General features: G+C 42.0%; 1 protein-coding gene across 4 annotated transcripts in view; it reads left to right on the top strand.

Annotated features, from left to right (window-relative positions):
* The first annotated feature begins 2,217 nt into the window (after positions 1 to 2,217).
* The window catches only part of LOC101758137 (DNA ligase 6), a 10,732-nt gene continuing 1,762 nt past the window's right edge, over positions 2,218 to 11,187 (top strand). Inside the window, exons 1-15 of one of the 4 annotated variants that reach the window (XM_012846390.2) lie at positions 2,220 to 4,619; positions 4,695 to 4,812; positions 4,917 to 4,998; positions 5,450 to 5,552; positions 5,755 to 5,851; positions 6,348 to 6,450; positions 6,779 to 6,907; positions 7,425 to 7,472; positions 7,993 to 8,090; positions 8,166 to 8,231; positions 8,800 to 8,959; positions 9,054 to 9,161; positions 9,656 to 9,705; positions 10,517 to 10,551; positions 10,644 to 10,702. In XM_012846390.2, coding sequence (XP_012701844.1) covers positions 2,354 to 4,619; positions 4,695 to 4,812; positions 4,917 to 4,998; positions 5,450 to 5,552; positions 5,755 to 5,851; positions 6,348 to 6,450; positions 6,779 to 6,907; positions 7,425 to 7,472; positions 7,993 to 8,090; positions 8,166 to 8,231; positions 8,800 to 8,959; positions 9,054 to 9,161; positions 9,656 to 9,705; positions 10,517 to 10,551; positions 10,644 to 10,702 — 3,522 coding nt within the window. In that variant the 5' untranslated portion in view covers positions 2,220 to 2,353. The other 3 variants (XM_012846391.2, XR_001164115.2, XM_012846392.2) reach the window with 3 other exon arrangements.

The raw sequence follows: 11,187 nt of genomic DNA, 5'->3' as shown, positions 1-11,187 counted from the left end.
GGAGCGGGAGTGGCACAATCCAGAAGTGGAAATGGGAGCAGGTTATACGAGTGTATGGAAATGAACCAATACGGCTAGAAACTCGACGGAAACGGATGGGAACCGGGAACTTTAGTCAGAACCTAACCAATCTCCCAGAAGTCCATCATCCATCATCAGCAGACTTTGTAAAGCAGCATCGGGAAATTGCCCGTAGGACATGATTAAGAACAGAAGTCGTTTCCATTCGGAGCTTCATTTTACAAGCAATTCACAAACCTTGATTAATCAAGAAAGGAAGCACCAAAGTAGCCTACTTCGTTAAGAAAGGATAAGCAGACTACAACACCAATCCACTAATTCTTTTTCCTTCGTGAACAGTGAGGGAAGGCAGAAACCAGGAACACCAACAAGGTACCAATAGCACAAAACAGGCCAACAGCCAAGATCCAACGCCCAAACAGCAAAACAATAGGCACACATGCATATAGTTCACATAGCACAAATGTCACACAACACAGGCATACATGTTCATAAGACCACAACTTCATAAATAAATCCACATCGACGAATTGCAAGATTTCTTCACAGCTCACCATCTTCATTCATGAGATCTGGATCACTCTCCCCTTATTTCTATATTTTAGAACACATGTCTATGAATATTTGCAAATGATAGAGAGCAGCTCATAAGTATTGCAGAAGCAAGCAAAATACATCATCATCCATTGGGTGACTAGCAGTAGGAGATAAAGGAATAGCCTCCGGGGGTTTCAGTTCAGCCACAATTGAAGGAATGTATTTAGAATCTGAAAGTTAAAAGACAGACATATGCATAAGTAATTCAGTATATCATCTATGTGGCTATATTTGGACAATTGTAATTGAACAACTACTAAAGTAAGAAAATTGCTACCTTTTCTTGCTGCTTTGATCCAATCCTTGTGCAGATCAGAGCTTGCACCATCTCAGGGTCAAGTCAATTACGGTATGGATCAATGACTCGGCCAACAGCACTAAAGGCTGACTCAGATGCCACCGTTGACACTTGAACAGACATTATGTCACGAGCTATTTGGCAAAGAATTGGATACTTCTCTATTTTGTTCTTTCAGTATGCCAAAATGTCAAATGAATTTTGCTTTAGAAGTGGCTTAGCCATATACCTATCCAATTCATTGGACTCATCTCTATCAGCCAAGTCATCATACAAGCAACTCTCAAGTTTAGAATTTTCATTGTCCTGCTGTAATGACTTTGTTGGGCTGACATGTTCAGCTATCTTTGGTGGAGCAGGTTTAGAAGAAGCATAGAAGGAATACAATTTTCTTAAAATATTGACAAGTTCATCAAGGGGCACTTGATAATAGTCATCGTAAAACTTTTTCATGTAGGTATCTGAACAAATGAATCCACAATTGAAGCAAAGGACACAGATGCAGGTGTCTATGTTCAAATCAGGAGCGATACCTGAAATGGAGCCGCTGGTGGTGCTGCCTTTCACAGAAGGTGGTGGTCGCTGCAGCTGCGATGCAGGCATTGGCAACATGCTTCCCAAATCCAGGTGCTTCTCCTGGGCCATGGAGATGGATTCGGAATGGCGTGCTCCTCCTCCAGCTCCAATTTCAAAGCGTGATATCTTCCCAGGATGGAGACGGCGGCGCGCGCTGGAGCCGGGCTGCCGACGGCGTGGGCGCGAGGCAGAGAGCCGGAGACTGGGGTGGGGAGGTGGCGTGTCGGTGCCGGCGTGGGCGCGAGGCGGCCGCCGGGCAGGCGTGGTGGGTGAGGGCGAGGGGCGACGCGGAGCGCGCGGGCGACCGGGGCCGAATGGTGAGGGTTGGGAGGGGCGTGGGGGTGCCTTGGGTGGCACGGCGGTGGAGGAGAAGGGGTAGTGGCGGCCGCGGGGGTGGGGCCGTGGGGATGTCCGTGTAGGATGGTGACTCTGAAGGATAAGGTTAGGGTTAGTTGTTGGGCTGTTTTTAGTTCATGGGTCGAATATCCAGATCAAATCTGGATCCATCCCAATCAAATACGGGACCCCGGGAATCCGATCGGGACGGAGCCTTACCCGTTTCCGTCCCGCTCGCGCAACTTATCGACCCATGACTCGTGACCCGTCCCGAATCCGAATTTTTTCCGGAAAAATGAAAACGAACGGATAAAATGTGGAAAATGGCACGGGTCGGGACGGGATTTTACCCGTCCGTTTTCAACCTTACCGGCAACATCCACCAACCGTCCTCTGTACGCTTCTGACTTCTTCCCCTCCGGGCCTCTCTCACCCCCCTTTCTCCGCGCGCGCCACCGCCACACCATGCCCTTCTCCGCCACGGCCGCCGGCGCCTCCAAACCCTAAACCCATCCGCCGCAACCAATGGCCTCTCTCCTCTCCTCCCCCGATGCCTCCAAATCGCTCTCCATTAACACTTCCGAGCTCTTCCTATCCTCCCTCGCCTCGCTCCCTTCGCCTCACGCCCACCCCATCCTCACCTCCGCCTCCACGCCGCTCCCGCCCGTCCCAGCCGCTGTGCCGCCCACCGCACTCATCCCGGGCTCCCGATTCCTCATCGACGCCTTCCGCCACGCCGGGGACTTCTCTGTCGCCTACTTTCTCTCGCACTTCCACTCCGACCACTACGGCGGCCTAGCACCGTCCTGGCGCCGCGGCCTCATCTTTTGCTCCGCGCCCACGGCACGCCTCGTCTCTTCCGTGCTCTCCGTGCCGCCGCAGCTTGTCGTCGCCCTCGATCTCGGTGTCCGTGTGACCGTCGATGGGTGGGGCGTCACCGCCGTCGACGCCAACCACTGCCCTGGTGCCGTCCAGTTCCTCTTCTCCTCCCCTGGACCAAACACCGAGAGGTATGTGCACACTGGTGACTTCCGTTACACGGAGTCTATGACGCACGATCCTTACTTGCTGGAGTTCGTCCGTGCTGACGCTGTGTTCCTGGACACCACATACTGCAACCCGAAGTTCACATTCCCTTCCCAAGAGGAGGCCGTGGATTATGTGGTGAATGCGATCAAGCATGTGAAAGACGAGAGTTCAGCGGCAGGAAAGCGTGTGCTGTGTCTGATCGCGACCTATGTCGTGGGCAAAGAGAGGATTTTGCTGGAGGTTGCACGGCGCTGTGGGTGCTCAATCCATGTGGACAGTAGGAAGATGGAGATTTTGACAGTGTTGGGCTTTGGTGGGGAGAATGGAGTTTTCACCGAGGACGCATCAGTAACAGATGTGCATGTTATTGGGTGGAATGTCTTAGGGGAGACATGGCCCTATTTCCGACCAAATTTTGTGAAGATGAAGGAGATCATGGTGGAGAGAGGATACATGAAGGCTGTCGGGTTTGTACCTACCGGGTGGATGTATGAAACCAAGAAGGAAGGTTTTGCTGTTAGGGTGAAAGATTCACTTGAGATCCATCTTGTTCCTTATAGTGAGCACTCAAGCTACGACGAGTTGCGTGACTATGTTAAATTTTTGCACCCAAAGCGGGTGATCCCAACTGTTGGAGTGGATGCTGGGAAGCTCGACAGTAAGGAGGCAATTGCAATGCAGAAGCATTTTTCTGGGTTGGTAGACGAGACAGCAAACAAACAGGAGTTCTTGATGGCATTCCATCGTAGGTCAACAGATGCTACTCATAGCTGCAAAGATGTTGCTAAGTGCTCGATTCTGCATGATGGGGAGGATGCTGCTTTGTTACCAGCAATCACTTCTGCTTCTGAACAACTGGATACTTTGAGGGAGAATATTACAGAGGAAATGAAGAAAGAACTATCAGATTTCCTGCCTTCATGGGTCAGTGAGGAACAGATCATGGATCTGCTGATTAGCTCAGGTGGTGACGTCGTTAAAGCAGCATCTGATTTTTTTGAGCGGGAGAGAGATTTCTTTGAAGAAGCAAATATTTCTTGCAGTGAGACGCTCAAGTCAGAGAAAAAACATACTTCTGATCATGGGTCTTCTGCTGATGGAAGTAGTCAGCAAGAATGTCCATTATTTTCACAGAAGCCTGTGGAACACTCTACAAAACTGGTCAATTTGACTCCTACGGGAAAGAAACCGAATACACCCAAAAAGGAAAAGAAGAGGGGTTCTGGCACTACAAACAAACCAAAAAAGAAAGGACGATTAACTTCCTCAACAGAATCTGGTGGGCGCAAGCAGTCCACAATTACAAATTATTTCATTAGAGCTACAGCAGCCACTTCTAAAAGTGGTACAGCTGATAAAGTAACTGTGAAGGCACACCAAAATAATGTGGAAAGTGACGATCAGCTAACTGATATAGCAAAAACACAAGATCAGAGTGTAGACCAGCTTCTTCAGATTGTAGATGGCGGCATGTCCAGAGAATATGCAGTTTCTTTGCTTGAGAAGGCAAAAGGAGATGTAACTGTAGCAGTTGATATATTTTACAGTTCAAGTGAGAACAATGTAACTGCCATTGATAAGAATATTGCGCTGCAGAACACGCAAAATGAAACCACAGATAAATGTAGCAACACAGACCTGGCTTGTGATTCTTCTCAGGCTACTCCAAAGGTGTCAAACTTACATGTACAAACTTCTTTAGCAGAATCAGATTCTGCCAATGTATCGCTGCCAATCGAGAAGTATCTACCTATTGAGCATGGTTAGCTGCTTATTCCTGATCATTTTTAGCATCTTGTTTGGTAGTCAGTCATGCCATGTATCTGGGTTTCTGCAGCTTGCTGGGCAGCAGGACAGCCTGCACCATACTTGCACTTGGCTCGCACTTTTAATCTGGTTGAAAAAGAAAAAGGAAAGATCAAAACTACGGCAGCATTTTGCAACATGTTCAGGAGGTTTCTGAATGTTTTCCTTTTAAATTGATCTATACATGTTGATCATCCACTGAATATGTTCATCACTGGGGGAAATGGTTAATGTCCTACCTTCTGGAATGCAGTTTGCTTGCCTTATCCCCTGATGATGTGCTACCTGCTGTTTATCTATGCACTAATAAAATTTCTCCTGACCATGAAAATATGGTAAGTACATAAATCTCGCACTGCACCTCTTTCCTAGATTTACTCTTTGTTTAACCACTTCTTTTTAAGGACCTCTTTGGAATGTGGGATTCTGGTAGGAACTATGAAGAAAAGGAAGATCCATTATCACTAAATATGAGGTTCCCTAAGTAAACTACTACGTTCCAGATCGCACCATAATGTTGTGGTGAATAAACATTTCAATAAGGATAGATTGATTCTACTTTTAGCTTATTACTTTTCATGTGAATCATGAAAACGTGCATGGAACCTCAAGTTGTGATACTTTCTAGTATACAGTCTGGTATTCTGATATGCCTGACTCATCTTTTTTCAGTACGACTTTTGTTATGCCTTGTCATATGGCATGCCAATCTCTCCTGTGAGTTCAAGGAAAATTATGGCACTCCAATCCATTATCTATTAACCCCATGTTTGTTATTGAAGCTAGGAACTGAACATTGGTGGGAGTCTTGTTGTATCTGCTCTGGAGGAATCATTAGGTACCAGCAGATCTAAAATACATGAGATGTACAAAACTTATGGCGATCTTGGCAAGTACCAATTTGTTATCTCATCTCCTTCTAGTGTATTCATGGTTGTGTCTTTCCAAAGTAAAGACATATGACTGCATTTGATAAGCTTATGGCAAGATTCAACTGCAGTGTGCAGTGTGCACTTTCATTCACTGGTTGTTCCTGATTGAGTTGCCGTTTATGGTAAAAGTATTAACAGTGGATGGGTTGTAATTTGCAGGTAATGTTGCCCAAGAATGCCGTCAGAATCAAACATTACTTGCCCCTCCTCGTCCTCTCTCCATTCGTGATGTATATTCCACACTTCGGAAACTAAGGTATTACTTACAAACTAAAACTATCTGCCTGCCATCCTTTGTGATAGAATCCTGTGAATCTTGCCATGCATGTAATTAATTGCTGAAGATTAAGTCTCAAAAGTAGCTACTTTGAATTCTCACTAATCTTTTCTAGATGATAAGTACTAACTACCATGTCTATGGTGTATCACAATACAATTTCTGATGTTTGTACTTCTGACTTTGTGACATGATGGCCAATCAGTTCACAGGGCAAACCAGCTTCTGATAGATTAGTAGTAATGGACATGACAAACAACAGGTCTTGTTAGTAGTATCTGCTCATTTTTTATATCATATTTTTTTTACAGTTTTTCTTGTCCTAGTAATAAGAAAATCTTTTAGATCTGCTAGATACTCCAGTTTTGTTTGATGCTTCAAAGATAATAATAAGAGTCATATTTTGCGTAATGTCGTATGTTTCTATTGGAGGCTCTGATAAAGGATTATCTTTTTTATATCTTTTATTTGTTAGTGCAATATCAGGTAGTGGGAGTGCTGGAAGGAGAAAAATTCTTGTCTTGCATCTTATTCGGTCTTGTAGGGAAATGGAGATGAAATTTCTTGTCAGAACGCTGGTAAGCCATCAACTTCTTTTTTCCTTGTAGTTTACAATGTTTATTCTGAAGTTGTATTGCATGGAATCGCTGCAGATTGTACACGGGCGTCGTGGTTTTGGTGTTAATTGCTTATATTTATCTCTTCCAATTTGAAGTTTTCAAGTATTGGTTTATCAATATACAACTGTCATGCATTACAATATTTTGAAATTCTACTGTGTTCAGATATGGGGAAAGTGAAACTTGGAGCTTAACTTTCTTCTGCATTTCGCTGTTACCATTATTCTAGTGACATGCATCTATGTCTGTTAAATTAGTTGTAATTCATTGTTCAGTAACTTGACAGGTTCGTAACTTGCGTATCGGGGCTATGATGAAGACGATATTACCTGCGCTTGCACATGCTGTTGTTTTTGATAGAAAGTGTGCAGGAGATCCTGTGGTGTCCTTGGAAGGCATACAATCACAACTACAGGTTTGTAGAAACACAAAATATTCTTTTGTGCAAATTATATGTCGGGAGGGCTTGAACTTGTCCATGAACCTACCAACCCATAAGGTGAGCACTGAGCAAAGGTGGCACGGAATTGCACAGACAGATCTTCATATATTCTTATAAACAACTCTATAACAGCCAATTTTGCAGCTTTATACCTTTATTTATCTTTCTACAAGCAGTTTATATTCCATAGAGTGAACATGAAGGCTCCATTCTCTTGTTTACTTCAGTGCTGAGGGAAGTAGTCTTGATTGTGTCCCATACTAGAAAATTTCTTTCTAAAGAAAAAGAGGAATCGGAACACTATATTAGATCCCTATGTTTGAATTCCAAAAGCTTTACTTTTTTATGTTCTTATGATTTTTTTTAATCTCCATAGCAGCATCCACTCTCCATTTCAGCATGTCTTTACCATATAATAATTATAGTTTGTTTTATAACACATATTGTTCTGAACCAAATTTGTTTACCTGTACCTTCCTTTTTTGTGCAGAGTCTTTCAACTGGAGTTGCTGAGGCATACAATGTCATTCCTAATCTGGTAAGTGACTGAACCAATATCTTGTATCAGATGCAGTCATGGTACACAATTTCCTAGCTTTGATTGCATCCTAACTGTCTACGTTCCTAAAGATTAGACTCCTCGTACATGAAACCTTGTGGATTTAGTTACCTAAGCTGTAACCTGCACTACACAACTATCTCTACACAATAAGGTCAGTACAAAATGTAATATAAAATAATCTCTCAGCTCTACTTTGTCGTTGTACATTGACCCTTTTAAAAGGTATAAATGCCTTGCATTATATATCAAGAGGCATTTTTCCCTTGACAAGAGAATAGTTTGCTTCAGTCAACAGCAAGGATGGCTATTAGTCTATTTGTAAAATAAATGGCACAGATGGTAGCAAGGATGCTTTCCAAAGGTGATACAAATGATTAACATTGTGAAGTATATATCTGGCAAATAATGATAGTCAAACTCACCTCAAAACTGAAATAGGATGATTCTTGCTGAGAGAGAAGTCTATTTGTCCCGACAATAATACAATATTTGTCAGGATCTGCTCATTCCTTCTCTTCTGAGCGAAGGCACTGCATTTTCAGCTTCATCCTTGGCAATGGTGCCTGGCACACCTATTCCACCTATGCTGGCAAGGTATGCACATGTCTGAATGAGTGAGTTTAGTTCTATTTTTAGTGTTAATTATTTGTTACTTTTGCTATTTTTCAGAATTACTAATGGATTGACCCAATCATTGAAAGCTTTTAATGGCAAATCATTTATGTGTGAGTACAAGTATGTCCATTGCTCTCTGCCTCTCTCAAGATATTGTTCTGAACAGAGCTAGTTAAATAACTATATGGTTGTTTTAACATGAAGTTATTTGTGAATTGCTTAGTACAACCCCTGGGCATCGAGTTGTACTGGTTCAGACAGGTTTGCCCTGAACTACAGTATCTTCAAAGACTGTAGCTTAAGCCTGCCCAAGAGCTTTCTATCACTCCTGAGTCTGGACTCTGGAGATGGAGGATAATTTCAAATTCTTAACAGCTCGGGAGAGCCAATAACTGAGAAACAAATAACTCTAAGCATAATTAATGTCAATGTTTGAAGGATCATGAAAACTCTAGTGCATAGGAAGCAAGTTGGGACTTGGTAGGGAATATTTATTCATGACTGTTGTTGAACGTGTATATTTCATACGGTCAGACCATTACGAATATGAAGTTTAAGTTTATATTTACCAGAAGTAGTTGCAAGCCTAACTATCCACCAAATGGCCCATGCTCAGAATACCACTTTATTGAAAACTCCGACTCTGGATATGAAAACTTCAGAATTTTCTCATTAATGTTACTTCCAGGTATGATGGTCAGCGTGCCCAGATTCACAGATTACTTGATGGATCTGTGCGAATATTTTCGAGGCAAATGAAAGAATCAACTCCAAGATTTCCTGACCTAGTGAACATGATTAAGGAGTTGTGCAGGCCTGAGGTGTCCAGCTTTATACTGGATGCTGAGGTCAGTTTGATTCACAAGAAATTGCCATCTTTTTTTTCATGATAGCACACTTCTTTACCCTCAAACTGTTTTTGTTACATCTGTGCAAATCAAGGTGGTAGGAGTCGATAGAAAGAAAGGAAATAAGTTGATGTCATTCCAAGAGCTATCTTCAAGAGAAAGAGGAAACAAGCACTCATCAATTGCAATCGATAACATAAAGGTGATTGTGCAATTTACTAATCACATTACTGCTTTGGGCTATCAGTATTGTTTTGGGTTGTACTTTCATGTGATTAGTGCTAATAATTTTAGAACTTCAGGCATAATTTTTTTCTAATTAATTGTTTATGGTTCACAGCTTAAACTGAACAAATCATATTCTCACCCCAACTCCCTGGTGGCCTGGTTCTCTTCAATCATTGTCATATATCACTACAAATAATTAAATATGCATGTAGCAGATTAGGCAGTAGATGTTGCCAGAGTTCACTAACTCGCACACCATTATGGTGTGCGGCGTATTTCAATTGTCCTTGGCACAGAACTTATAATATTACTTGTGTTCAAACATAATACACGTGGCCAATGAGTACCTAGTAGGAGTATGGAGCATTTTCCTGAGTATAGGCACTCTTTTTTTATATATATTTAACTGAAAGCTGAGTCCACTAATTAATCTTGTTATCAGCCTGGTAATGATTGACCACTCTGCAGGTTGACATTTGTGTGTTTGTTTTTGACATCATGTTCTGTGATGGAGAGAGGTAACATTATTGAGCACTTTTGAAATATTTATTTCTGTGGAAATTTCATAAAGGACTTATTTGTAAGAAATGAACCTTCTTTTTTTTAAAAAAAAACTACAGGATATCTGTTATTCAATCATTTTACTCTCATGGCCCTACCCTACTATTATTTGGATTTAGTTTGACTGTGCCACATTTCAACTACGTATTACATGTTTAGTTTGCTGGTGATGTAAAGTTACATATCTTTTCTGGGTCTATAGAATATGAATGTTTAAAGTTTATGTCACCTACTGGGTTATGTTGCACAATGTGCCTGATGGAAATGGTTGAGATGCAAAGTGCAATCTCCACTTAGGGTGCAGTCGCTTACTCGCTTTTGGTTGTCCACCAAATCATGGCGAACTATTTCATATCACTTCTTAGATTAATCTGCCTATGCTTTAACTGTCAAACTTAGATTCATTCTGTGCTAACAGAAACATAAACTTATTATTTTGTTGAGGAATTGAAACTTGAAAGAAAAATGCTACCACTCGCAGCAATATTATTGTTTTTGTTTACTCGTACATAAGTTTGAGGTTGAAATTTTTGAAGGGTGCTGCAATACTCAATAGTGTATGCACTGAATCCTCAATTTCCTTTTGTGCTTAAATTGGAAGATAATTTCGTAATTGCCCCTACGGTGGTGTTTGCACTTGACACACTGCCATGGAAATGTCCACTGAATGCTATAAAGGCAGTCGCATATTATTTGCTTCGCTTGCAGTGCAGAATATTATTATCTCATTCAAAATATAAGGGGTTTTACACTGTTCCTCTCTTGCAGGCTGCTGGATTGTCCTCTTCGGCAAAGAAGAAAGTGTATGTTTCAGTATTAGAGGATTTCTGCACTTGTTGAGTAAACGTATCAATGGTACCATTGAACTTCTTCCTCATTTTTTCTTTCCTTGCAGACATTCATGACTTGTTCCAGGAGAAGCCAGGATATTTTGAGTTAGCTCAGCAGCTAACTGTAAGTTTCATCCCTATATGAAGCACTTTCCTTTTCATGCATGCATTGTTATTTTGAACATTATTTTGTTACTGTGACATTATGAGGTTAGCTTCTCGGCTTCTCCATCTTAATATACCACTTCTTTCTTTTCTTTCTGCTCATTGAGACATTGTGGGATGCTTAGGTATCTGACCCTCTCCTTTTCTTGTGTTTGTTTCTTTTTTGCCGTGCAACTTGACATTATAGCATTTCAACAGTGCTATTTTGCAAACTAGATTACATATGCTAAAATCAAAATGCTACTGTTAGTGCTCTCTGTTTTCTGCCAAATGCCTGCTTGGGTAATGGCTGAGCAGACACATTCGCATCACACTCCATCCTAAAGTTCAAAGGGTATGTGATTTGTTCTAGGATAACCTGCACCATCTAATTGGCATTGCCATGAACTTGCACAGCCTTCATTATTTACTTTGTTTATTTCTGTACACTGTACATTGATGCGG

This window comes from Setaria italica, chromosome V (genome assembly GCF_000263155.2).
Source record: "Setaria italica strain Yugu1 chromosome V, Setaria_italica_v2.0, whole genome shotgun sequence".
In the NCBI taxonomy this organism is placed as follows: domain Eukaryota; kingdom Viridiplantae; phylum Streptophyta; class Magnoliopsida; order Poales; family Poaceae; genus Setaria; species Setaria italica.
The sequence above is the reverse complement of the archived record's forward strand: the minus strand, read 5'-3'. Positions and strand labels throughout refer to the sequence as shown.